General features: G+C 47.6%; 1 protein-coding gene across 1 annotated transcript in view; it reads left to right on the plus strand.

Annotated features, from left to right (window-relative positions):
- Nucleotides 1-5976: 5976 nt before the first annotated feature.
- The window catches only part of PLCG2 (phospholipase C, gamma 2 (phosphatidylinositol-specific)), a 187230-nt gene continuing 170876 nt past the window's right edge, over nt 5977-22330 (plus strand). The window contains exon 1 of the mRNA XM_011942208.1: nt 5977-6413. Coding sequence (XP_011797598.1) covers nt 6221-6413 — 193 coding nt within the window. The 5' untranslated portion in view covers nt 5977-6220. The remainder of the gene's footprint in view (nt 6414-22330) is intronic.

Genomic DNA, 22330 nt, shown 5'->3' on the forward strand with positions numbered 1-22330 from the left:
TGTATCCGAGGAGGTCTGCGCCCTGACTCAGCCGGAGCGGGCAGGGACGGGGCGCACCCTCCGGGACCCCGGCCCGCCGTGCCCAGGTCCGTTTGGTGACGGCAGGGATCCTGGCTCAGCCGCCGGCACTTCCTCACCCGGGGCCAGCGCCACCTCTCCGGTCTGTGCGGTGGGGCGGCCCCAACTTTGAATGGGGACCCGGAGGAAGGTCAGAGGTCGTGCGGGGGCTGGCGTTCAAAACTCCTCTTTCCGAGCGGCTCTACGTGGGGTGGCGCCGTCTCTCCTGACCGCCCCTGTGCGCAGAGCTCTCGGACGCTCGGAGCCACACTTCCCCGTCTCACTTCGGTGGTTGCGGGTGGCGGGTGGGAGCGATACCGCGGGAGGCGCAGTCCTTCCCTGAGGCTTTTGGAGAGCTTGCAGGACACTCGCGATGCCCGCTCCACAACTCTCTGCGTAATTATGCGTGTGTCTGTGCGTGTTCCTGGTTATACTTTGGAATCCTAATGAGGGCATTACCTGCACAGCAAGAGTTCAAGTTAAAGATGTGTCCCGTTTGGACAGGGAGTGTCTGGATTCCAGCAGGAGGGTGGGGCGGGGCTCTCTTGGTACCCAAATCTTGAACTAGGGTGAGAAACTATGGGGGGGGGGTGGTGTTAAATGGGTGACATGCTCGAGGGTAACAGGTGGCCTTGTCCATCAGAACTTAATTTGAATTTCAGTTCCATCAGTGTGACCCTGGGCAAGTTGAAGAACCTTTTTGAGTCTGTTTCCCCTTCTGGAAACGGGAGCCACCCAAGCCTATTTTCCAGGGCTGTGTCGAGATTATTGCTGTTCCACGAGGTTTGCTGAGAATCAGGGCGCATGCCTGGAGAGTCCTCCGGCAGTTCCTGACTCTCTGATTCAAGGGCATTCTGTGGGGGCATGGGCCCTTGTCCTTAGCTACAGTTCTGTGGGGAAGTGTTAGAGAATTTTGAAGTCTATGCCAGCCTCAAGCAGTTTCTCTTGCAACGGTGTGTGTGCACTCACGTGTATGCCAACTGAGGGCCAGTCCTCATTGTGAGCCTCACTGATGTCTAAGTCACCTAATGATGCAGCTGCCACCCCCCCACCAGCGACTGGAGTATGGGCAATTCCTCTGGAAGAGGAAAAGCAGAGACCCCATGAGTAACTGTTTTGCACTCATTCGGTAGAGTCAGTGAAAAACTGCTGGTGAAAAAACTTTTGAAAACACTTCTTGGTTGGGCGCGGTGGCTCACGCCTGCAATCCCAGCACTTTGGGAGGCCGAGGCGAGTGGATCTCTTGAGGTCAGGCGTTCCAGACCAGCCTGGCCAACATGGTGAAACCCCATCTCTACTAAAACTATAAAATTTACCTAGGAGTGGTGGGGTGAGCCTGTAATCCCAGCTACTCAGGAGGCTGAGGCAGGAGAATCACTTGAACCCAGGAGGTGGAGATTGCAGTGAACCCAGATCATGCCACTGCACTCCAGCCTGGGTGACAAGAGGGAGACTCCGTCTCAAAACAAACAAACCACAAACAAACACTTATTAATTTATAAAACAGCAAGAACACAAAGAGAAAAGTTTTCCCGTTACATCATCACTTAATATAAAGTCAAGTCGTATCCTCTACCCTCTCCCAGCCTCCAATAAATACTAACCACTCTCCTGGATTTACCAGCAGATCGCCTTTATAAAAATGGAATTGTATTATACTCATACACTTGCAACTATTGTTTGCAACTATTTTTTTTATTGACCTCACAAATCTTTCCAGATCCAATTGCTTATCCATCATCCTCAGTCTTTCTGATAGCAACTGAGCATTCTTCAGTGTGTGTGCACCATGGTTTATCCAGGAGGTCCCCCACATTGATGAGCAGTTGTTTCCTGTTTTTTTTTTGTATTTCTATTGCAAGTATTGCTTCCATGATTTTCTGTCATACGTATTGCATCTTTGTGCATGTCTTTCTGTACATGTACAATTGCAGGATCGAAACATATGCATGTTTTGCTTTTTTTTTTTTTTTTTTTTAGATGGAACGCTCTGTGGCCCCAGCGGGAGTGCAGTGGCCGGATCTCAGCTCACTGAAAGCTCCGCCTCCCGGGTTTACGCCATTCTCCTGCCTCAGCCTCCCGAGTAGCTGGGACTACAGGCGCCTGCCACCTCGGCCGGCTAGTATTTTCTATTTTTTAGTAGAGACAGGGTTTCACCGGTTCGCCAGGATGGTCTCGATCTCCTGACCTCATGATCCGCCCGTCTCGGCCTCCCAAAGTGCTGGGATTACAGGCTTGAGCCATCGCGCCCGGCCTGTTTTGCTTTTTAATTGCTACTCAGAGGTTGCCCTAAAAGAGCAGGGGTGGAATTTACACTCTCACCTCCGGTGGCTGACACCGTTCCTTTGAGAATAGTGTATCCCCTCTGATGCCACAAGTGGGTGTCAGGTACAGTGGTAATATCCCTTGAACTGTTGGAGGGCCCATACCACACAAGTATTTGCCTGTGCCCCATTTTAGCAGAGTTGTTTTGTGGGATTTTGGATGAAATCCTGTACCGGCTTATCATGCAGAGAGCATTGAAGAGACAGAAACTGCCTTGATTTGTGGTTTGGGGTCCTTATATCTCATTTCATGCCCCTTCTGAATAAGTTGATGAGATACAAGAACATGAATGAGCTTCTGAGATACAAGAAAATGTCCTTTAGAAGGACACGAAATGTAAAAATGGCAGAAATCAGTTATTCAAACTCAGCCATGTTTGTATTTACAAAATAAGTGATTTTATAGAATTACCCATTAAGAATGGGAAACAGGAACAAAAAAGGAATTTCAAGCCTTTTTTTTTTTTTTTTGAAAAAACAACAACAAAAAAGCAGAAGCAAAATGGAAGTTGCTGTGATGGCTGGTGCACCCCCCTGGGGTCAAGGCCTTGGAGACCTCCCTGCCATAGGTGCTAAAGCATGGCACGCCGGGGGCCTGAGCTGGGTGCTGGCAGGATTTGAATGGGGGACTCCAAGAATCTTTTGGCCATGAAGATCTGTTTCCAGTTGTATCTGATGAGCTCATTCATGTTCTTGTATCTCATAAGCTTCTTTCGAAGGGCATTTCGTGAGATACAAGAACCCCAAACTAGAAATCAAAGAAGTTTTTGTCTCTTTGGTGCTCTCTGCATGGTAAGCCAGTACAGGATTTCATCCAAAATCCCATAAAACAATTCTGTTAAAATGGGGCACAGGCAAATACCTGAGTGGTAAGGGCCCTCCAATAGTTGAAGGGATGTTACTTCTGCACCTGACACCACCCTGCAGCAACAGAAGAGATACAGTGTTTTCAAAGGAACGGTGTCAGCCACTGTACGTAAGAGTGTAAATTCCACCCCTGCTCTTTTAGGGCAACCTGTGAGCAGGTATTTAAAAAAAAATTGGTGAGAGGCAGCATGGAAGAGCTGGTGTTTATGGCTGAGCTGATCCACTGGGCTTCCAAGCTGGAAGTAACTGGAACCCTGGGGAAGGTTAAGTCCAAGGCCTTCCCAGATCCAGGGCAGGAAAGAACTGAGGAGCCTGGTCCCTTGTCCTGGTTTCTGTCTAATTGAAGGTGTTATAATGGGGCTTGTATTTGCTACTTATGTTCCAGTGGACAATGACCTAGAGACCTGGGAGTGTGGAACTCCAGGATGCATGGCTGGGGACAGTCAACATAGTGAAGAGCTTTGTGGTTGGCACCTGGGTCAAATCCAGTTTCATCTACTTTCTATCTGTGTGACCTTGGATAAGTCCCTTAACCTCTTTTGAGAGGGGCAAGTACTGGCAAATCAGTTAATATCTGGCCAAATTCTGCCACAGGGTTCTGGACTGGGGGCTTGGGACTCAGGTGAGGGTTTTGATCTTTGTGCTGCCACTGGTCTACATGACTTTGATTAAGTAATGTGACCTCTTGGGATTTCAGTTTTCCCCTGCAGTATTTCCCATTGGGATAAATAAGATGAACCAGACATGAGGGGTGCTTGGCACCTGGGGAGGGGCCCAATAAATGGCTGCTTAACAGGGATCAAGTAGGCCGTGGGGGCACCTTGTTCATCCCTTTGTCCTGGGTAATGATCAGGAGGTTGTTTTAGGTTTCTCCTGATAAGGTAAGATGCACATTAACTCTCAGCAGGGTATTTAACATACTCTGTTCTGCCTCAGGGTCTTTGCTTAAACTTCAAGCCAGTTCCTCCTGCTTCGTCTTTGTTGAAAGATTGAATTCAGATGCCTGCTTTTTTCCCCTGAAAACTTTTTCTGAGTCCTTTAAGTGCCTAGCTCCACTCCAGATTAATTAGTTTGTTTCCACATGGGCACAGGGCAGGTGTAATTATCTCCTGTTGCTGGTATGGTTGGCCGAGGAGGTGCCTTTGGTATGGGTGTGCAGTAGAGGGAGGTGGGGGCAAAGGGCAAATCCTGAGCCCCTCCCCATTCCCCTCATTTGCATCCTAGTCCCCAGCTCAGTGCCTGGCACAGAGTTGACATTTGATTAATGCCTTCCCCAATGCCTGATTAATGTTAACTGAGACCCTGCTAAATGCTGCAGGCTGTGCATACCTTGTAGCTTTTCGTCCTCCCAGCCGCCCCTTGTGGACATTTAACCTCCATTTTACAGATGAGGGAACCTAGGCACAGATTTAGAGCAGCTTGGCAGGAGGCTGAGCCCGGCTGGAAGCGCAGACAGCCCTGACTGCACACCAGCTTCTCAGAACTTCTTCCTCTTTAGATCCTGGAAAGGTCTCTCTAGTGCTACTCTGTAACCTTGGGAGCTACAGAGTAACAACTCCAGGCATCTACAGGGACTTGGAGGGAAAGAAGGAGATAAGAAACAGAACAAATAATGGTAACTTTAACAATAGCTTAATCTAATGAGTGCTGACTTTGTATCATTGTTTTAAGGGCCTGAGATACATTATCTTGTTGAAGCCTTACAAACACATTTAGATGGTGGATACTGTTACCTTCTTTTATGGGATTGGAAATGAGCCCAGAGGATCTAAGTGACTTCTTGTAGTGGCTGCAGCATAGCTGGCAAGGGGGTCCCTGGTGGCTGAGCTCCAGGGTCTGAGGAGCTCCCTCACTCTAAGTCCTATTTTGGGGGCAGGCAATGTGTTTCTGGGGATTTGGGAGGCAGAATAAGGAGATGGTACAGAGTGAGGGCTCAGGGAATGACTATGGATTTTGAGCAGAGGAGTGACATGATTTGATTCATGTTCTAAAAGGATCTTTCTGGCTCTGGGTTTGAGAATTAACCCTAGCAGGTCAGGGAAGAAGTGGGGAGACTAGGATTAGAATAGTTGAAGTATGAGATCCTAGGAGGAGCCGGTGAAAGGGTGAGATGCATTGGAAGTGGTCATGAGAGAGTCCACGAAAGGATTCCTCCAAGATTTTGGGCCCAAGCACCTCTCTGACACCACCCACGAGCATAAACAGCAATCAAGGACACCTGCTAGGTGCTGGGCATCACCCCAGGTGCTTTGCTGGTGCGTTTCTGAACACTCCCATTTTCAAAAGGCTGAAACTGAGGCACAGAGAGGTCAAGCGGTTTACCCAGAGCCACACAGTCAGCAGTAACCTTCTCTGGGGTCTGAACTTGAAGCTTCCAAGAGCTGATATTTCCTTCCTTTTATCCTCATTTCTATGCAGAGGAACCGTTTTCCAAGGTCTCCATGGACGATTCTGAAGGTTTGTTTTGTTTTTTGTTTGTTTCGTTTTTTGTGTGTGTTCTTAGTTTTGCTTAGGAAGTAAAGAGATGGTTAGCAATCTCTAGAAAGGATAGAGAAGGATGTTGGAGATCAGGGGTGAGAGGTAGGAGCCAGGCTGGGCTGTTTTGGCTATTCAAATATTCTGTAGGATAAGAGTGGCTGGGGAGAGAGGAGGTCACTGCCAAGCCAGGGTGATTTGGTTATTCAAAGCCCAGGTAACGGTTGGGTCCTTGAGGCCAGGGGTTCTTCTCACACTTCAGTTTCCATTTAAACCTTTGTGTCCTGCCTGAGCTCTCTGAGTGGCCAGCAATGCCTTGCCACTAGAACCTCCTCCTAAAACTCATCCTGATTGACATGAGACAGGATTTTGGTTCCTGAAGTTCTTGCCCTGTTACCTAAATCCCCTCTGTACTAAAGTCAGTTCACTCTTTAATTCTGCCCTTTCAGCCTCCTGATTTCTCCTGATTGCTTCCGTCCTCCCTGGAGTGGCCCACAATGTCCACCTTGGTCAATGTGGATTCCCTTGCGGAATATGAGAAGAGCCAGATCAAGAGAGCCCTGGAGCTGGGGACGGTGATGACTGTGTTCAGCTTCCGCAAGTCCACCCCTGAGCGGAGGACCGTCCAGGTGATCATGGAGACGCGGCAGGTGGCCTGGAGCAAGACCGCTGACAAGATCGAGGGCTTCTGTGAGTACTCACTGGGTGGGGCAGTGTGGCCCGTCCTCTGGGGCCCTGGCCTGAGCACCTGTCCACCTTCCTATCTTGTCATTACTGTGATTGTTGTTGGTTTGATGTGTTCTTTTATTCTTCTAAAAATGAAAGCATTGCCAGTTTGTGTGGGACTCGGATGAGGTTTACAGCAGGTGGAGGAGGTTCAGCCAGGACAGCTCTGGTGAAATAACAGAAGCCGGGGTCAGCCAACTTGGAAATGGCATTCGGGCAGCCCTCCTTGCCTGGTGGGTCTGTCCTCTATCTGACAGCATCAGGGATCATCTGCTTCCCACAGCTGGTCGAGTCGTCTGTCCTTTTAAGGGCTAACTAGCCCAAGCTTGCAGAAACTCACAGCTTGGTCAGCAAATGCTACCGTGTTTTACTGCACACCACAGCAGTGAGGGGCCTTCACTTTAGTCTCCAAGCAGGGAGAGTGAGTTGTTGAATGTTTTGTAGCTTTCAAAGGCAGGTCTGGTCCTGGTAGAGGTGTCTGAGGCGTCCTTCCTCCCCCACCTCCTTTAGATTGGTCTGTTGGTTCAGATCCTAAAGTTTCTAAGACTGTTTTTAACTAATAAAGGCACTTAAGCAATTTTCAGTTGGAAAGATTTGTTCTCATTTGTGTTTTTGAATTAACTAGATTTTAATTGAAATAGATATTCCTGGGGGTTAAGGAGTCAACTCAAGTGTTTCTCCTCCCCAGCCCCTAATCCATGCTACTGAGGCAAGCTCCTTACAAATTACTTTTATCTTCCAGAAATAGTCTATGCTTGCATAATGTGTGGGTTAAAAAAATGGGAACTCCTGTACACTTCTGCACCTTGACTTCTTTTTGTTAATGAATAATGATGTTGGCAGTGGTTTCTTGTCAGCACACATTGATGTCATTCTTTCTTTGACACATGGCATGTAATGGCACGGGCCTCAATGTGACAGTTTAACTCCAGAGAGGAGCATTTTGTGCTATTTCCAGGCTTTTCTTATTAGTCGAAGTGACTATCGTTGTACTCTTTTTTTTAAGCAGATTGAATTTTTTTGAGACAGGGTCTCTTTCTGTTACCCGGGGTGGAGTGCAATGGCATGATCATGGCTCACTGCAGCCTCAATCCCCTGGGCTCCAGTGACCTTCCCGCCTCAGTCTCCCAAGTAGCTGGGATCATGGGAATGCACCACCATGCCTGGGTAATTTATTTTTATTTTATTTTATTTTATTTTATATTTTTGTAGAGATGGGATCTCGCTATGTCTAGGCTGGTCTCGAATTTCTGTGCTCAAGTGATTCTCCCTCCTTGGCCTCCCAAAGCATTGGGATTATAGGCATGAGCCACCTCATCCAGCCTTGTACTCTTTTTTTTTTTAAATAATAGTTTTATTAAGACATAATTCACATAATATACATAGAATTCACCCATTGTATGCAGTATGTATAGTGTGATGCTTTTAGTATATTTATATATATGTGCAAGCACCACTACCATCAAATGTAGAGCATTTATATCACCTCAGAATGAAACCCCATACCTTTCACCATCGCCCCATCCCCTCATCCCCCCCTACCAGACGTAAGCAACTATTAAATTTAATTCTGTTTCTATAAACCTCCCTGTTCTGGACATTTCATAGAAATGGATCATAGATATGTGGGCTTTTGTGACTGGCCTCTTTGACTCAGCAGTTTTCAAGGTTCATCCTCTTTGTTGAGTGGATCAGAAATTTCCCTTTTTATGGCAGAATCATGATACATTGTATGGATATTCTACAATTTATGTAGTCAGTCATCTGTTGACGAACACTTGGGTTGTTGCTACCCTTTGGCTAATGTAAATAGTGCTGCTAAGAATGTTTCTCTACAAGTTTTTGTGTGGGTGTCTGTTTTTATTTCTTTTGGGTATATACCTAGGAGTGGAATTGCTAGGTCTTATGCTAACTCAGTTTCATCATTTTAGGAACTGTCAGACTGTTTTCCTAAGCGCTGCACCATTTATATTCCCTCCAGTGATACAGAAGGGTGATCCTTGCATTATTCGTCATGTGTATGTATGGGTGTATCCGAAGGACAGCTTCCTGGAGGTTTATTTCTGAGCTGAAGGCTATGGCATATTTTAACTTTAAAGGGAAATGGCAGCACCCCGCAAAAGAGGTTGCCCCACTGTATGTTTCAGCTACAAGGTGTAAAAGTACCTGTTGCCTGGACCCTCATCTATGCTGCCTGGCTGCTAAACTTGGCCATCCACAGGTAGATTTTGGTAGTTTGGTGTCATCCTTCATTTGATGTATCCTATCATGAGTGTGATCAAACTGCTTTCTGAAAGGCTTCTCCTGGTTTTGGAGCGAAGTGGGTCTCTTGTGGCACAGAGCCAGAGCCCTGATTTGAAACTGTCCATGTGGAGGTAGCCATCTTCCCTCTCCACTGTTTGCATTGGTCAGCTCCACCCCCAGGTGGCCCAGAAACCTGTTGCAGCTGGGGTGGCCACCCTCCCTTCCCCCACAAGGGGTGAGAGGGTTGGCACTGATGGTAAATACAGGTGGGCTACATTTAGAGTGGACTGCAGGTTGTTCCTTTCTCTTCTCAACCTGCCCATCCCAAACCTAGCTGCCCATCAAACACCCAGGGAGGATCTTGAAAGTATAGGGTGTTACCATGGCATATGTATACACCTATGCAACCAACCTGAACATTCTGCACATGTATCCTGGAACTTAAAGTAAAATAAAATAAATATATATATAAAAGAAAGTAGAGCATATTGGAACCTTCTTCTGAATCTCATTTTGATGGGCATGAGATAGGATTTTGGCTTGAAATCTATGCCCTGTCCTTTTCCCCTTCTGCTAAGTAATATCACTTCACTCGCTTATGTGGGTGCACTCTCTTACTCTCGCTCTCTGTTTTAGACACAGGGTCTTGCTCTGTTGCCCAGGTTAGAGTGCAATCCCCTGATCATGGTTCACTATAGTTGTGAACTCCTGGGCTCAAGTGATCCTCCTGCCCAGTCTCCCATGTAGCTGAGACTACAGGTGAGCATCGCCATGCCTAGCTGGTATTTTAACTTTTGTGTAGATAGGGTCTTGCTATGTTGCCCAGGCTGGTCTCAAACTCCTGGCCTCAAGCGATCCTCCCACCTTGGTCTCCCAAAGTGCTGGGATTACAGACAGGAACTACCATGCCTGGCCTCAATTCATTCTTTTATTTATCTGTTCAGCCTCTTTGTTTCCTTCTTCTTTCTCGCTGGAGTGAGCAAGAATGATGATATTTCACCACTTTGGCTGGGGCGTTGTATTATAATAAATCCCCCAGATGGTCTGGTAACTAGGCGGGTTTCACACATATGCCACTGGAGAGAAACTGCCCTTCTTTCCCCTTCCCCCTCCTCTCCCTCCTTTTCTCCCTCCCACTTTCTCTTTCTTTCTCCTTCCCTTCCCACCTTTGCTCCTCTCCTTTGCCTCCCCTCTGCCATTTGAATGCCTGCTGTAGGCACTGCCCTAGGCACTAGAGATATAGCAGTTATTAAATTGGATTCAAATCTTCATGGAGCCTATATTGCTTTATCAGATATGGCAGTATGGGGCTTGACTTCCAGTGCCATTGGATGAACTTTGCTGTGTGATCTTGGGCAAGTTACCTCCACTCTCTGAACTTTAATTCCCTTATCTGTGGAATGGAAATAACACTGGTATCTACCCCACAGGGTCATGATTGGGAAGAAGCAAATGAGGAGATGCATCAGAGAGGCTCAGCTGAATTCATAGCATGTGACAGGCACTCAGGTGTTGGGAACCACCACTGTCGTGATTTTTGCTGTTGTTGCTAACTAGTAGAGTCCAGCCTGTGTAGGGAATTAAAGTCTTGCTTAGGGGTTTGGACTGCAGGGGAGTAGGGTCCATTCTCAGGTTTCAGAAGAAGGATGACGTGATTGGATTTGCATTTTTGAGCACACTGTGGATGTCTTGTTTGAGATGATGTTGTTGGTGAAGTGACAGGGAAAGCCAATTATGTGTGAAGAGCTTATAAATGGTCCTTCCCCCTCACACCTTGAGAGAGCAGGCCTTCAAGCCCTGGGTGGGGACCGTCAGTGTCACTGCTCAATCTCCTGCTGAGAAGGGTGACATTTCATCTCAAGAAGAACTCCCAGCTCTGGCAATTCATTCACGGGGTTCTGGTTGCCAGGAACATGCGGGTTACCATGGGGTCTTCAGGGGCAGGTGCACATGAGAGGAGCACCAGCACGTGGTTTTGGAATAGTTGGCAAGTGGCGTGTGACTTTTGGACAGGTGTTACAATCCCTCTGCAGCCCTGGGTAAAACACTGGGTCCTACTGTCTAAAGCAGTGCGTGGTTGTCAACCAGGGTGATTTTTGCCTCCCCCTCCCTACTCCAGGGTAGGGGGCATTTGGCAATGTCTGGAGGCATCTTTGATTTTCTCACCTGGGATACAGGGTGCTACTGGCATCCAGTGTGTAGAGGCCAGGGAGGCTGCTAAACGTTCTACAGTGCACAGGACAGTCCCTACTACAGAGAGTGATCCAGCAAACATGTCAGTGGTGCAGGAGTTGAGAAACTGCTGTAGAGTCATGTGTTTGCTTTGCTCACAGCAATAAAATGTCACTGGGTAAAATAGGGTTTTGCTCTGAACCCTGTTTTGATGGAACTTTCTCATTTGTTCAGCATATGTTTGCCATCATATTGAGTGCTAAACTCTGCAGAGAGAGAGAGGAGGAAGAATGGAGTCCCAGCCTGCAAGAGGGGGAGACAGACTCAAACTCATCCTTGCAGGATTGCGTGCTTAGTACCATAGTGGAAGTTTTCATTGGGTATGGTGTGAGGAGGGAAGGCTTTTGTCCACTGGGGTGTGAGGGAGGTAGTGAGGAATTGGGAGGCTCATTGTGGAAGAGCTGCTTGGGTGGAATTGAGAGAGATTTGCTAGGTAGTTAGGGATGGCTGCCCTGATCCTGTGAGATTAATGGGTGTCATGTAATATAAACAAGTAGATTTGTGGGTCATAGACCTGGGCAGGGCTAAGCTGGGTGATTCTTCTACTCTTTGTAGCCTGGACTGAGGTCATTTGGTGTCACCTGGCCTCAAGGTTTCCGGAATCTTCACTCATACATCTGGTACCTTAGTGGTGATGGCTGGAAGACTGGGCTTAGCTGAGACTATTTTTTGTTTGTTTGTTTTTGAGATGTAATCTCTGTCACCCAGGCTGGAGTGCAGTGGTACAGCCTTGGCTCACTGCAACCTCTGCCTCCTGGGTTCAAGCTATTCTCCCAGCTCAACCCCCTGAGTAGCTGGGATTACAGGTGTGTACCTAATGCATGCAGCTAATTTTTGTATTTTTAATAGAGATGGGGTTTCATCACGTTGGCCAGGCTGATCTTGAACTCCTGACCTCACGCCATCTGCCCACCCTGGCTTCCCAAAGTGCTGGGATTACAGGCATGAACCACCACACCCAGCCTCAGCTGGGACTGTTGACCAAACATCTACCATGTGGTGGTCTCAAGCAGAAGAGTCCCAGGCAGAAGGACAGCCTCATAAATCCTGGGATATCACTTGCACCAACTCAGATCAGTAAGCTCAGCTCAGCTTCAAGGAAAGGAAATTTCTCTCTTAGAGAAGGAATGGCATACACATCGACGGTAGGCAGGAACTGATGGTGGCCACCAGCAGCCAAGCTCCCATATGAGCATGTCGACTCTCAATCCTGATTTGTGATGCAAATCCCTGCTCTGCCACTGTATTAGTCCATTCTTATGCTGCTAATAAAGACATACTCCAGCCTGAGTGCAGTGGCTCACCCCTGTAATCCCAGGACTTTGGAAGGCCAAGGCGAGTGGATTACCTGGGGTCAGGTGTAGGGGCTGGGTGTAGTGGCACACACCCGTAGTCCCAGCTACTTGGGAGGCTGAGGCAGAGAACTGCTTGAATCTGGGAGGCGGAGGCTGCAGTGAGCAGAGATCACATGACTGCATTACCGCCTGGGTGACAGAGCAAGGCTCTGTCTCAAAAAAAAAAAAAAAAAAAAAAAGAGTAATTTATAAAGGAAAGAGGTTTAATTGACTCACAATATCACAGTATGCCTGGGGAGGTCTCAGGAAACTTACAATCGTGGTGGAAGGAGAAGCCTTCTTCACATGGTGGCAGCAAGGAGAAGGAGATCTAAGTGAAGGGGGAAGCCCCTTGTAAAACTATCAGCTCTCATGAGAATTTACTCACTATCATGAGAACAGCATGGAGGTAACCGGCCCCATGATTCAATTACCTCCCACGACACATGAGGATTATGGGAACGACAATTCAAGATGAGATTTGGGTGGGGGCACAGCCAGACCATATCAGCCACTTACTAGAAGTGTGACTGGATGCTAATTCTTTCGTTATATTTCGGTGCCTCAGTTTCCATATCTGTCAAGTGAGATAATAGTAGTTTCTGTCTTACTGGGTGAGAATTAAATGGATTTTATTGTATGTACTTTTTAAGATGTGGGAAATATTGTATAATAGAAACTTAATACAATAAGACCAGAAAGAAAAAAAGGCCCCCTGGTGAGGATCCCCAAGGCCTGGCCTCTGGTAGAGAAGACTGAGTCTGAAGCACACCACCTCACTTCCTGGCTTCTAGGTTCCCTGTTGCTTTCCAGGGGTGTTGGATAAGATGGTGCTGGGATTCCTTCCATCCCCGGCCTTCTGCATAGAGTTAAGGAGTTGGTTGTCTCTGAATGTAGGGAGGGAGCTTGTGGCACTGTTGGGCATGTTAGTTTTCCTTCCTTTCTGAGGGACCCAGTTGGGCAGTCTCCGGGTGGAAAGGGGTCTGCTCTGGGGCCTTTCTGAGTTGAGCCCTAGGTGTCCTCTTGCATCTTGTCCATTTGAGAGGCTTGGATTTTGTTTCGGGAGCCAATGTGGTGCCACCTGTTTGTGGGTCTGGAATTTTAGGGTCAGCTGTGGTGATGGGCCCCTTTGAGGGCCTGGACTGCGTCCATCTTAACTGAATAGGCTTTTTATCCTGCCACTTTCACTTTTGCTTAGGCATATTTTCTCTGTCTGCTTATTTTTGGCAAGTTGTGGCTGCCCATGAGTGAGGGATTCTCAAACGTGGGAGCTGTCTGTTTCCTTAGTATTAGGTTCTTGGGGTTCCCACTTAATAATGGTAACAGTGATACCGTTGATGACAGCCTCTTCTCGTGAATGCTCACTGTGTCCTGGTCTCTGTGAAAGCACATCAAAGAGAACTCCTTAATCCCCACAGTGGTCCAGTGAAGGGGGAGCTATCCCTGCTTTATTCATGAAGAGATTGAGTCTTGGGGAGATGAGGTGACATGTCCAAGTTTAGGAAAGGGCAGAGCTACAATTTGAACTTGTTTTTCTCACTCTCAGTCTCAAGTCTTCTTCCTGTTCTGTGTTGTTTTCTTCTCCTAAATTATCTCAAAGATGTATCAGTTCTGTGTGTCATGAACACCCAGCCTGAGACCAGGCAGCTTCGTTTAGACTTTCTTGGTGACAGCAGGATGCAAACACATGAATTCCTTATGTGTGCAGAGGACTTGCTCTGCCAGGTGTTGGAAGTACCAAGAGAAGGGAGACGTGGTGCTCATCCTAGAGGTGCCGGATTAGTGGGGAGACGGGGGATACTAGGAAAAGACCACAAACACAGCCTGGAAAATTGCTGTTGTGGACAAGGGTGCCGAAGCGAGAGTTTACTGTGTTTTGGCTCATCCTGAAATCCACTCTTGGACTTCTTTTCATGGAAAAAATGAATATTTTTGAAAGTTGTTATTTTATCCAAATGTTTTTGAAATAAATGTGAAAATACTACTACTACTACTAATAAATGAATAATAATATTTTCTTGCTGGCATCTCCTAAGGAGAAATCCATTGTCTGAGGGTGGTCCCCAAGCTCCTACAATGAAGCATCTCATCAGAAATAAGACCCAACCAATGCCTGAAGTGCCCATAAACTTATTTGCCTTTCAGTTATTGGTATGCAGTGATGGTATAAAGAAGGGCCATCAAATCCTGGCCATGCCACTTGGTAGGGGTGTGACCTTGAGTCTCTCATGTCACCTCTTTGGGCCTCCGTTTCCTCATCTATACAATGAGAAGAATTGAAGAACACACCTCATAAGACTCTTGTGAGAAGTGAGTGACGTGATATATGTAAAATGCTTCAATAGTGTCTGGCACAGAGGATGTGCTTAAGTATTTTTTGCTCTTGCTGTCATTGTCGTCATCATCATCATCATCATCATCCAATGTAAAGGCAGATGGCATTGTAGAAAGGATGGGATAAGTACTACATCTTCCGTTTATGTGAAGATTTTCCTTCCTACACCCAGTGGATTGTCCTGCACCGCCTGGGGCATGTGTCCTCCATATTGGAGCCTGCCAGTGTGAAAAGTAGAGTTGACCTTTTTATTCTTGATGGTGCTATAGCCCTACTCTTATGCTGGATAGTTGAGGAATTGCTTGTCTTGTTATTCAAGAGTTGTCTTCTATCCTGGATGACAACCTTAGAATATTCTTAGAATTTGTTCTTTTGTTGATTTAGCAAATACTCAAAGAGGACCTGATGTGTGTTGGGCAATGTACTTGTCACTGGGGATAAAGTAGGGAACAGGACCCTGAAGATCTCTAGAGGATCTTACAATCTTGTAGGGAAAGCAGAAAAAGCCAAAGTAACACATTCGATCATGTTGGATCGTGATGGATGCTAGGAAGGAAAGGAACCGGGTACTGTAATGAAGAGTCTTTAGCTAGGAACACTAGCTTAGCTGGGGAAGGCCTTAGGATGGCCTCTCTGTAGAGGTGACATTTGAGCTGAGACTTGAAGCATGAGAAGGAGGGAGCCATGGGAAGCTCTGTGGGGAGAGCATTCTGGCATAGGGCATAGCAATGAAGCTTTCCTATTAGTGAAGGTAGCCTAACTACAATAGCAAGTTATTTCTTCCTATAAGTTTATCTCATACTCAAGTCATGATCCAGTGGGACTGGGGGGTGGGACTCTGCTGTCTGATCACAATGGGACTCTGTGCTGTCATCTCCAAAGGTGTTGGAGGCTACCACAGAATCCTTTGTCTGACCACTGCGTGGAGAAAGAGGAAGAGCGGCAGATGGCTCCGGCGGTTGGAGGTTTCTGTGGGCCATACCTGAAGTGGATGTATCTCTTTCCTCCCACCTGCTTTATTTTTTTCCTCCAAGAGACAGGGTCTTGCATATTGCCCAGGCTAGAGTACAGTGGTGTGATCACAGGTCACTGTAGCCTTGAGCTGCTGGGATCAAGTGATCCTCCTGCTTTGGCCTCTCAAAGTGCTGGGATCACAGGCATGAGCCACTGTGCCTGACCCCTTCCCACCTTCTAATGAACAGACTTTGGCATGTGACCAAGTGCAAAGGATGCTGGGAAACGTGCCCTAGCCACATGCTAGAAGAACAGGACTTAAGTTGCGGGGCATCCTTCCAGGCTCTTATGCAACCCCAAAGTTTGGAGGGTACAGAGGCAGCTGTAGGTGCCCCAGTGAAGGCTGATAAGTAGGGCGATTGTAAGGGTTTGGGGGTCTTATAGGAATCCAGGAGAATGAACAGTCTCATTGCTGGGCTGCATGGAGAGGGAAGTGGTGAGCCATTGGCATTGAGGACTTTCCCATCTGTAAGAAGAGCTGCTGATGGCAATGTCTCTTACACAGCCTCATCTGCCCTCTTGGGTGTCTGTCACAGCTGTGGCCCTCCTCTCCCCAGCACAGCCTGTCTCCAAACCTTGGTTTTCTGTTGCTACCCCATCAGTGACAGCTTTGGTTTTACAACCTCCCAAGGATGGACTCCAGAGAGAGAGGTCTCCTGTGGGCCTTGCCTTTTGAAGCCAGCGCACATGAGTGGGCTGCTTTGGAGACCAGTATCCCCTGGCATGGCCAGCCTTTCCTTGGCATGGGGATGGATTGGATGTGGTCTCCTGTAAGAAGACATCATCTGGCTCCTTCTGGGCTGTGGGCTGTGGTAGGTGCCTGTTACGATTGAATTGTCTTTACCAGTTTCATATGTCAAGGTCCTAATCCCCATTCTCAGAATGTGATCTTATTTGGAAAGAGGCTCTTTGCAGATGTAATTAGTTGAGATGAAGTTATAATGGAATACAGTGTGCCCTAATCCAGAATGACTGGTTTCCTTATGAGAAGAGGAGAGAGACACAGGGAGAGAAGGCCATGCGTAGACAGACACAGAAATCTGAGTCATGCATCTGCAAGCTAAGGAACACCAGGGGTTCTCCCTCGGGAGGAACCAGCCTCGCCGACACTTTGATTTTGGACTTCTGGTCTCCAGAACTGTGAGACAAATGTCTGTTGTTTAAGTCACCCAGTTTTTGGTATTTCATGAGTGGCAGGCCTAACACACAAATGCACTCTCATGTAACAGGGGCCTAAGGGCAATGGGGTGCGTACAGGGACTGACCTACCCATTTGGTCACTGATACTGTGGATGGGTTGTGGTTTGTCATCATGGAATTTAAGAGCCCTTGCTTTCTTCCATGCGTCATGTTATTTTCTAGCCGCGTTTGTTCTGGCCTGGGCTCTGAGGGTGTAAGAGGGAATACAGTATAGTGGGTAAATGAGGGAGGCAGCATTTGTCCTTAGAAATAGCACCAAGTTCTGGGAATGCAGGTATATTTGGAGTTCCTGACAAGTCAGTGCAGGTCCAGTGTCTTAGGGTTTGTGCTGAGTTGGGTGAGGGGTCTAGTTAAAGATGTCCCTTGCTGAATCATTTTTGAAAAAAAAAAAAAATTGTCTCCACCACCTGCCCCCAGTCCATCTTAGATATAAACATAGGTTTTTGCATACCAGGCTCGCAAAATGATGTGTTGTGATTTGTCTTGGAAGAGACTTAGGTGCTGGGCAGTTTGGAGTTGAAATCAGAAATCCTGGGGTTGACTTTTCCTGCTTTCATGCAAGGCGTGATCTTGGGACCAGGTCTTCAGCAGTCCTGACCCACAGACTATGTGTGCTGGGAGGCCAGGGACCCTGTCCATTCTGCTCATTGGGGGGACTTCCCAGCACCTGGCCCATGGCTCGTGCTCCTCAGATACCTGGTCAGCAAATGAATCAGGAAAAGGCCCTGGCTGCCCCTTTCAGCCTCGGACTTCCCATTTCTCCCTAACCATGGCAGTATCTGAGGTTGAGATAGGGCATCTGTGTGACAACTTCCTCTTTAACCATACTCCATGGCTCTAGTCTTGGTCCTGGCACTTAGTGACTGTGTGGCCTTAGGCAATCTACTTGGCCTCTTTGAGTCTCAGTTTTCTTTTGTCTTTTTTTTTTTTTGAGATGGAGTCTCACTCTGTCCCCAGGCTGGAGTGCGGTGGCACAATTTCAGTTCGCTGCAATCTCCGCCTCCCGGGTTCAAGCAATTCTCCTGCCTCAGTCTCCTGAGTAGCTGGGATTACGGGTACCCTCCATCTTGCCTGGCTAATTTTTGTATTTTTAGTAGAGATGGGGTTCCACCATGTTGGCCAGGCTGGTCTTGAACTTCTGACCTCAAGTGATCCACCCACGTTGGCCTCCCAAAGTGTTGGGATTACAGGTGTGAGCCACTGCGCCCAGCCTTAGTCTCAATTTTCTTATCGATAAGATGGGGTAATAGTGGAGATCACCCCATCAGATCACTGGTGGGATTAAATTTGTAGGTGATCGTCACATGTCCAGTGTGTACTTAACACAGGGTGCCTCCCACCCATGCTGCCATATGTCTCGTCAGGCAGCAGGTGCTTGCGTTTGTGTTTGCGTGGGGTATATGGGATAGGCCGAGACATAGCTCGCATGTGTAGGGGTGTCCTCCTCCTGCTCTTCTGTAGCACACCGCTAGGGGTCTTCTAGGGAAAAGGGCCCTTAGATCTGAGCCTGGATAGAAAAGCAGCCCAGCTCTTCTGGGAGGCTGGGGAGGCCTGGGCTTGGAGAAGGAGCGTCAACAGGGTGATGGTGAAGTTCTGGAACTAGAATCAGTGGTGATGCCACTTCACAGCCTGGGGGCCTCTCCACTGTCACAGCGTCGTTGGGAAGAAGCTATAAGGTGCTGCTTTCATTTACACGAGTTGTGCTGGTGGCCAGGGGTAGGCGAGAGTTTTGGGAGGTGAAGTATCTGTGTGTGAAGAAGGATTCTGTTTTGAGAAAGAAAGAAATGGGAACTTACTAATTTGTAGAATGGAAACTAGCAAAATTAGGCAGAGCATGGTGAGAGCATGTGCAGCAGGAAGAGGAGACCCCACAGAACTCAGAAGAGGTGGAGAAGGGGCTGTCCCCCTGGCCTCGGACTTCAGGGATCCCACTGCGTCTTCTCTGCTCCTGCTTGGGCTGGATTTCATCGGCCAGGTGTCTCCCTCCTCAGGACTTCCAGCCACTCCAGGCTGTCCCTGGCCTGCCACCAGCCTCCGCCAGTGGGAAGAGCCCCTCCACCAGCCAGTGGCACAGCTGAAGAAGGGCCCGTGTCCCTGGGGAGGCAAGAAGGGCCCAAGCCCGGGGTGGTGGAGAGTGAACGTTACACCAGTTTCCTGTTTAGACAGCTCTGGGCTGCTTCCCTCCGGCCTTGCATATTTCTCCTAATTAAAACAACTGCTTTTCCCCCCTCATTATAGAAGTAATATACATTCATTAGTAGACACATTGTAACCTACTTCGGGGTGAGAAAAACAACCCTTTAGCCTCAGCCTCTGGAGTAGCTGGGATTACAGGTACCCTCTACCTTGCCTGGCTAATTTTTGTATTTTTAGTAGAGATGGGGTTCCACCATGTTGGCCAGGCTGGTCTTGAACTTCTGACCTCAAGAGATCTGCCCGCATTGGCCTCCCAAAGTGTTGGGATTATAGGTGTGAGCCACTGCGCCCCACCACCCAGACAGATGTGTGTTAATATCTGGTGTCCAGATCTTTTTTCCCCACAAAACATATTCACAAGACATTTTCACAACATGTAACACTTTCGTAATGTACTTTAGTAATCTGCCTTTTTCATTTTGTGCTACATTGTGACCATCTTAGTATTATAATTAACTATTTTATTTTAGTTAATGAATTAATTTTTTGAGGCAGGGTCTTGCTCTGTCGCCCAGGCTGGAGTGCAGTGGTGTGACCATAGGTCATACTGTAGCCTTGAACTCCTGGCCTCAAGAGATCCTCCCACCTTGGCCTCCCAAAGTGCTGAGATTACAGGTGCGAGCCACTGAGCCCAGCCTGTTATTAACTTTTTTTTTTTTTGAGACGGAGTCTTGCTCTGTCGCCGGGACTGGAGTGCAGTGGCCGGATCTCAGCTCACTGCAAGCTCCGCCTCCCGGGTTTACGCCATTCTCCTGCCTCAGCCTCCCGAGTAGCTGGGACTACAAGCGCCCGCCACCTCGCCCGGCTAGTTTTTGTATTTTTAGTAGAGACGGGGTTTCACTGTGTTAGCCAGGATGGTCTCGATCTCCTGACCTCGTGATCCGCCCGTCTCGGCCTCCCAAAGTGCTGGGATTACAGGCTTGAGCCACCGCGCCCGGCCTTGTTATTAACTATTTTAAACGTTGATGTTTGTTTAGAAAATAATATGACAAACTCCACATACTCAAGAGCAAAGGATCTAGGGTCTGACTGCCTGGGTTCAAATCTTGGCTATGCCTCTTATCAGATTTGTGGCCATAGACAAGTTACTTAGCTTTTCATTGCATTCATCTGTAAAATAGAATAATAGTGGTACCTATTACACTGGACTCTCATGAGGATTTGGGGAGTATGTATCATACTTTGGGTATCACAGTACCTGGCAAATATCCCAAGGACTCAATAAGAGCTACTATTGCTATTATCACTATTTTTTGAATTTGCTTTTATTGTAAGTTCTGGGATACATATGCAGAATGTGCAGGATACACAGGTAAATGTGTGCCATGGTGGTTTGCTGCACCTATCAACCCGTCACCTAGATATTAAGCCCCGCATGCATTAGCTATTTATCCTGATCTCTCCTCCATCCTTCCATTCATACCCTGCCCCCAACAGACCCTGGTGTGTATTGTTCCTCTCCCTTTGTCCATGTGTTCTCCTTGATCGATTCCCACTTATGACTGAGAACATGCAGTGTTTGGTTTTCTGTTCCTGTGTTAGTTTGCTGAGGATGATGGCTTCCAGCTTCATCTGTGTCCTTACAAAGGACACGATCTCGTTCGTTTTAAAGGCTGCATAGTATTCCACGGTGTATATGTACCATATTTTCTTTATCCAGTCTATTGTTGATGGGCATTTGGGTTGATTCCCTATCTTTGCTATTGTGATACTATTGCTATTATTATTATTTCCAACCCTCTCTGATAGGCAGAATAAAGGCTCCCTGCCCCCAAAATGCCCTTGTCTTAATCCCTGGAGCCTGTGAATATATTACTCTATACGGCAAAAGGCTCCTTGCAGATTGAACAGATCTTGAGATGGGAAGATGATCCTGGATTATCTGGGTGGATTTGAAATCACAAAGGTCCTTGCAGGAGGGAGGCAGGAGAGTCAGAATCAGAGTGAGACTGGAAGATGTACCAGCTGGCTCTGAAGATGGAGGAAGGGGCCATAAATCAAGGAATGCAGGTGGCTTGTGCAAGCTGGAAAAGGCAAAGGAACTCATTCTCCCCTAGAGGGTCCAGAGAGAGCTTGTCCCAGTGACGTCTCGATTTTAGCTCCGTGAGACTCACGACTTTTGGATTGCTGACCTCCAGAGCTGCAATAGTCAGTTTGAGTGAAGTTACTATGCATGTGGGAATTTGTTAGAGTAGCAATAGAGAATGAATAGCACCCCGCCAACCAACCTAGATGAGTTGTGATATTTGCTTTGGATCTTTTTTAAGAAATAAAATACAGATATAGTTAAGTTTTCATAAGTACCCTTCCCTCCCTAGAGAAATCAGTATCATGATTTAATAATTATAATTCCCATTTCTAAAATTTTCATCTATGATTAACATATAATATGTTTTGCAGGTCTTTACATAGAAGACACTGTGTGGTGTGTATCCCTCAAGCAACTTGCATTTTTTTGCTTGACATCGTGAGGATTTTCCATGTTGTTGTAGGTTTATTTTAACATCCATGAGCAGTTTCACTCAACAGCACACCATGATGGATTGATCTGTCCTGTCAATGCTGGACATTCAGGTTGTTTCCAATTATGATAATGCCCATTGCAACAAACATGTCTTCGCTGTTTGAAATTACTATAGGATTCTGTGTCCGGAATTGGTGGGTTCTTGGTCTCCCTGACTTCAAGAATGAAGCCGCAGACACTCGCAGTGACTGTTACAGTTCTTAAAGGCAGTGTGGACCCAAAGAGTGAGCAGCAGCAAGATTTATTGTAAAGTGAAAGAATAAAGCTTCCACAGCCTGGAGGGTAACCAGAAGGAGTTGCCGCTGACGGGCTCCTGCAGACTGCTTTTCATTCACTTGCTTGAGATGACATCCTGCTGATTGGTCCATTTTACAGAGAGCTGATTGGACCATTTTGATAGGGTGCTGATTGGTGTGTTTATAATCCCAGAGCTAGACACAGAGTGCTGATTGGTGCATTTATAATTCTCTAGCCAGACATAAAAGTTCTCCGAGTTCCCACTGGAATCGGGAGCCCAGCTGGCTTTATCTAGTGGCTTCCGCACAGGGGCTGCAACCGGAGCTGCATGCCAGTCCTGAATCGTGCCTGCACTCCTCAGCCCTTGGGCGGTCTATGGGACCCAGCGCCATAGAGCAGGGGGCGGTGCCCGTCTGGGAGGCTTGGGCCCCGCGGGAGCCTACGGCGGAGAGGCGGGGGCTCAGACATGGTGAGCTGCAGGTCCTGAGCCCTGCCCCAGGGGGAGGCAGCTGAGGCCGGATGAGAATTTGAGCCTCCGGCAGGCCGGCACTGCTGGGGACCTGGC

This window comes from Colobus angolensis, unplaced genomic scaffold (genome assembly GCF_000951035.1).
Source record: "Colobus angolensis palliatus isolate OR3802 unplaced genomic scaffold, Cang.pa_1.0 Scaffold207, whole genome shotgun sequence".
Taxonomy (NCBI): domain Eukaryota; kingdom Metazoa; phylum Chordata; class Mammalia; order Primates; family Cercopithecidae; genus Colobus; species Colobus angolensis.